General features: G+C 29.4%; 1 protein-coding gene across 2 annotated transcripts; it reads left to right on the forward strand.

Annotated features, from left to right (window-relative positions):
- Positions 1–1,430: 1,430 nt before the first annotated feature.
- On the forward strand, positions 1,431–4,124 carry LOC100775733 (uncharacterized). 2 transcript variants are annotated; one of them, XM_006573259.4, is made up of 6 exons: positions 1,431–2,049; positions 2,479–2,560; positions 3,007–3,182; positions 3,381–3,444; positions 3,563–3,611; positions 3,843–4,124. In XM_006573259.4, the coding sequence occupies exons 1-5, from the start codon at positions 1,924–1,926 to the stop codon at positions 3,577–3,579; spliced, it is 465 nt and encodes a 154-aa protein (XP_006573322.1). In that variant the 5' UTR covers positions 1,431–1,923; the 3' UTR covers positions 3,580–3,611; positions 3,843–4,124. The 2 variants fall into 2 exon arrangements, with proteins under 2 accessions (XP_006573322.1, XP_003516310.1); XM_003516262.5 differs by having other exon boundaries at positions 3,384–3,444.
- The last annotated feature ends 226 nt before the right edge of the window (positions 4,125–4,350 follow it).

Consider the following 4,350-nt stretch of genomic DNA (forward strand, 5'->3'; position numbering starts at 1 on the left):
AAAGCGCAGTTTAGACAATTTATTTTTATTAGTTGTTTTATTTTCCATTCACTTAATAAATCATTCATTCATGACACACTTAATAGAAAGTGTGTTTTAAATGAACATTTTTTGTTCTATATTGGGGAAAAATTAATGAGTTTTAATGGTATTATTAATAAATATTTGATTTTATTTATTCATTAATTGACTATTGTATATTCATTTATTATATGAATTTTTTTACATATTTAATTAAAATTATTAAGACTTAACAAAAACATATAATAACAAAATTCAATTCAAAATTATAATTTTTTAATTAAAAATAAAACATATATTTAACCCAATTAAAATAGTACATTTAAATAATTAAATCTTTATAAGAATATAAAATATTTAAGTAAATATTTTTTAACTTCCATCAATAATTACGTAATCAATTGAATTTTTTACGACTTAACACACACATATCATAAAAAATATAATTTAAAAATTTTAATTTTTAACTAAAAAATAAAATATATATTCTAACCAATTAAAAACAATACATTTAAATAATTATTTTTCTTTCAAAAATAAGGACAATTTAAATAATTTCTTTTCACCAGTTATTTTATTCTCCATTCATTTAATAAATAATATTAATTCGTGCCACAGTATATAGAAAATAAGTTTTAAATACACATTTATTGTTATGTATTAGGAGAAACATTAATGAGTTTTAACGATGTTGTTGATAAATATGTAACTTTATACATTAATTAATTGATTATTATACCTTCATTTATTATATGATATAAAAGAATATTGTTTATATAAACAATTGAAATTGGTACGACTAAACACACATATATCGTAAAAAAGTTCAGTTAGAAATTATAATTGTTTTAACTAAAAATTAAAAAATATATTTTATCCAATTAAAAATATTAGATTTAAATAATTCAATGTTTATAAGAATATAATATATCTAAAGAAATATTTTTTAAATTCGATCAAGAATATTTAATTCCAAAATACATTTTAAAAATATATGTAAAAATATAAATTACAATTTAAAATTATTATAATCTACGTCTAACATAAAAATTCTATGCATCGCACATATCCAAAGACTAATTATGTTAAAAGTCTACTAAATATAATTTTATGAATTAAAAAAATATTTTTTTATATCAATAATACATGATACTACATATTAAATTCTAAAGTAAAATAAAACTAGTTGAAAGAGTGAAACATCCAACGAAAACCGAACAACCCAGCTGAGAAGATAATGGACAAAAGGGGTTGGGGTGTCTGTTATTGTTATCCTCAAAGTACTCGTTGCAGTAAAAGGTTGATTTGCTTTGAGGGCCCAAACCTATGACTCAAGAACCACACGTGGCAATTTTCTGTTCCACGCTGAACTCAACACAAGACTTTAGAAGTGAAAAACCAGAAACAAAAAAACTGAAAACCAGAACAAAGAGAGAAAGAAACTGCTCTGTCTCGGTCTTTGATTGATTTGATTCCTCCGGTTTCTCTTTGGGGTTAAAAGAAAAAAAAACCAAAATTCCAAATAAGAAAATTACTAGCAATTGAAAGTTGAAACTTTTTATTTTTTATTTTTACGTCATGAGACTAGTCCATCTTTTCTGCGGGTGTGAGAAATAAACGGTTTTCATTTGAAAAACAGACACTTCTGTGAAGAGGGGTCTCTTCATTCACGTGCCTCTCCTTTTCCTTCTCCTTGTTCTCTTCTCTTCACTTACGTTTTCTTCTCTTCTCTCCTCTGTTAGTTTCCCGAGATAAACGTATTTTTTTTTTCTCATTTTGAGGCCTTTTTCAGGCGGTGGTTGGTGTAGTTTTGTGGGGTTGTCTCTATATAAAAGGACCCCCACACACTCCTTTTGATTCAAAGTAGTGATTTTGATACAAAAGTTCTAGTTTTTGGGGAGAATGGAAGGGAATAAGCAAAAGGGTGCTTCTTCTTCATTCACTTCTGAGCTCTTTGGGTCCAAAGAGTCTCGTCCCTCTTCTTCTTCTGGGATTTTTGGGTCCATTTTTTCTCCTCCATCGTCTAAGGTGTGTTTTTTTAATTTCAACACCTTGTTCTGTTTTGATTCTTTTGTTTTTTGTTGCTGCTCATAATCAGTCAATCCCTTTGTTTTCTTTTTTTCTGCATTTCATGGTGAAGTTGATGATTGGTTTCTGTTATGTGTTGGTTTTGCTGTGTTAAAAGTCTGAGTTTTCTTTTAGACCATGTTTTTCACACAAAAAAAAAAAATCATTTTTGCAATTCAGTTTCAACTTGAAGGTCAAATCTGACAATCAATGAGCATTTGCACCTGAATGATTGAATTTTGCTATCTGTTGAAGTGTTTGTTTGGATCATTAATTTTGGGTTGAATTTGAATTATATACCATGTGGTCCATGTCCATTTTCACTGCATATCTGAGTCATGCTGAAACGGTTCTGAGATATTTTTTTGGATTGGTTTCTTTCAATTTTAGGTGTTAGGGAGAGAGTCTCTGCGCTCTGAAATGAGTAGCAAAATTGCCAATGAGACCTGGAGCTCCAGAATTGGTATTCAAGGTATGATACTCGGTTTCAGCCCCTGGTTTTTACATATTTGGCCACTATCTATAATTTTTGGTGACTTTTTAAAATAAAATTTTGAAAAAAAAAATCACATAATGACATATTTTCTATTGGCGCTATTTTCCTTTTTTTTTTTTTTTTTTACTTTCCTTGGGTCTGAATTATCCTGCACCCTGAGTAGGTAGTGATCTGATTCCATTTTGGTATTTTTATATTTAGAAAAGATTATGAAAATATCTATTTGAAGATTTTATCATTGAGTTTGGTTCCGTTGAATTTAGCTGGTCAAATTTTGCATAATGGAATGATATATCCTGTGTATACATCCATAATCTATAGGACCGAATTTTTAGTAGTTTTAGATATAGTGTTTCCTTTCAAAATTCCCCCTTTTTTTTCTTCTTTCTAAGTTTCCAGCCTTATCCTTCCAATCAATGCAGATAACTTCTCCAAGGGCTATGGTAGCGAGGCTCCGAATGCCGTGAACAAGGATATGAGTTCCATCTATCAGGATCAAAGAGTTCAACCATGTCACCTTAGTTCATCAATTTATTATGGTGGCCAGGACATCTATTCAAATCCTCAGAGTACACAGAATGAGGGATTCAACTCTATGGTGAGTGACAGTGCATTTATTTTTTACTGTTATTATTGTTGTTATACTAGAGCGGCTACGAGCCTTGGCGCAACACTAAGGTTGCTGCCTCATGACCTCTAGGTCATAAGTTGAATGATATTCCTATTTTGTTTGGTTGATAATTATTTTCTAGTATGTAGAATGTCTAACATATTTTTTTTTTCTTTTTTTGTTTAGCAGCACAGGAATGATGGAGGAGAAGATGATTCAGAATTTGCTTCAAGAGGAGACTGGTGGCAAGGCATGTTATGACATAATTCTTGTCTAATAGATTTATGGTATAAAAGTTTACATATGGATTGTACTTGTCTGTCACAAAGTTCTCATTCTTTTGCTGTCTGTTAACTTTCTATCCACAGGGGGTCTCTATTATTAAGATCACTATTGCCAAGGCATGTGCTTCTCAAGGTATATATGATCTTCTCAAACCTTATAGTCAAATGGCATTCTTAGATATCCCTTAGTGTTTCCTTCTTTTTAAAACGTAGATTGAAAAGTAAGAAATCTTAGAAAGCAAAGACGTTTGTTCTGTAGGGTTCAGGATCTTATGATACTTATATATTTCTGAATTGATTCTAAAACTCTAGTCATATTTCCTGTTCTAGCATTGTTTATTAATCAAATGAATGCATATTGCAGGTACATAGCAAGATAGTTTAGAAGTATAGTCCATCTTTTGTTATATGGAAGAACTATACAGCAATCAAAAGGGTTGTGGACAGCAAGTTGCTTTCTCTGGCTTTGAGAAAATCATGATATGATGAATCTATGATCATTTACGTTTCTTTTTTATTTTATTGTAAAGGATACTATCCTCACCCTATTGTAAAAGTTGTATAGGAATTCTGTGCATTATCAGCTACTCTTGTGTGGCTGAACTTTGCAATTATTTACTTTAATGGAAGAAACTCTCTTGTTTCACCTCTATCTTAGTACTTCAGCTATGCAAGTATTTACTTTAATGGAAGAAATTCTCTTTACTTGTTTCACCTCTTTCTTAGTTCTTCAGCTATGATTATTGATAAATATGTCTGTAACTGTTGATCTTATTATCATGTTTCGGTTTAGATTATTTACTAAGATTATCATGTTATTCATAGAAAATAACTAATGATGTTAAGTATGTTTGGTAATTTATATTAATTTA

Source organism: Glycine max, chromosome 1 (assembly GCF_000004515.6).
Source record: "Glycine max cultivar Williams 82 chromosome 1, Glycine_max_v4.0, whole genome shotgun sequence".
Lineage (NCBI taxonomy): Eukaryota > Viridiplantae > Streptophyta > Magnoliopsida > Fabales > Fabaceae > Glycine > Glycine max.

What these genes read in the sequence shown, in the direction of transcription:
- LOC100775733 (XM_006573259.4), top strand. Translation starts at nt 1,924, where the DNA reads ATGGAAGGGAATAAGCAAAAGGGTGCTTCTTCTTCATTCACTTCTGAG. An exon ending in CTCCAGAATTGGTATTCAAG is followed by an intron (nt 2,561 to 3,006) that starts GTATGATACTCG and finishes CAATCAATGCAG; the next exon opens with ATAACTTCTCCAAGGGCTAT. An exon ending in ATGAGGGATTCAACTCTATG is followed by an intron (nt 3,183 to 3,380) that starts GTGAGTGACAGT and finishes TTTTTTGTTTAG; the next exon opens with CAGCACAGGAATGATGGAGG.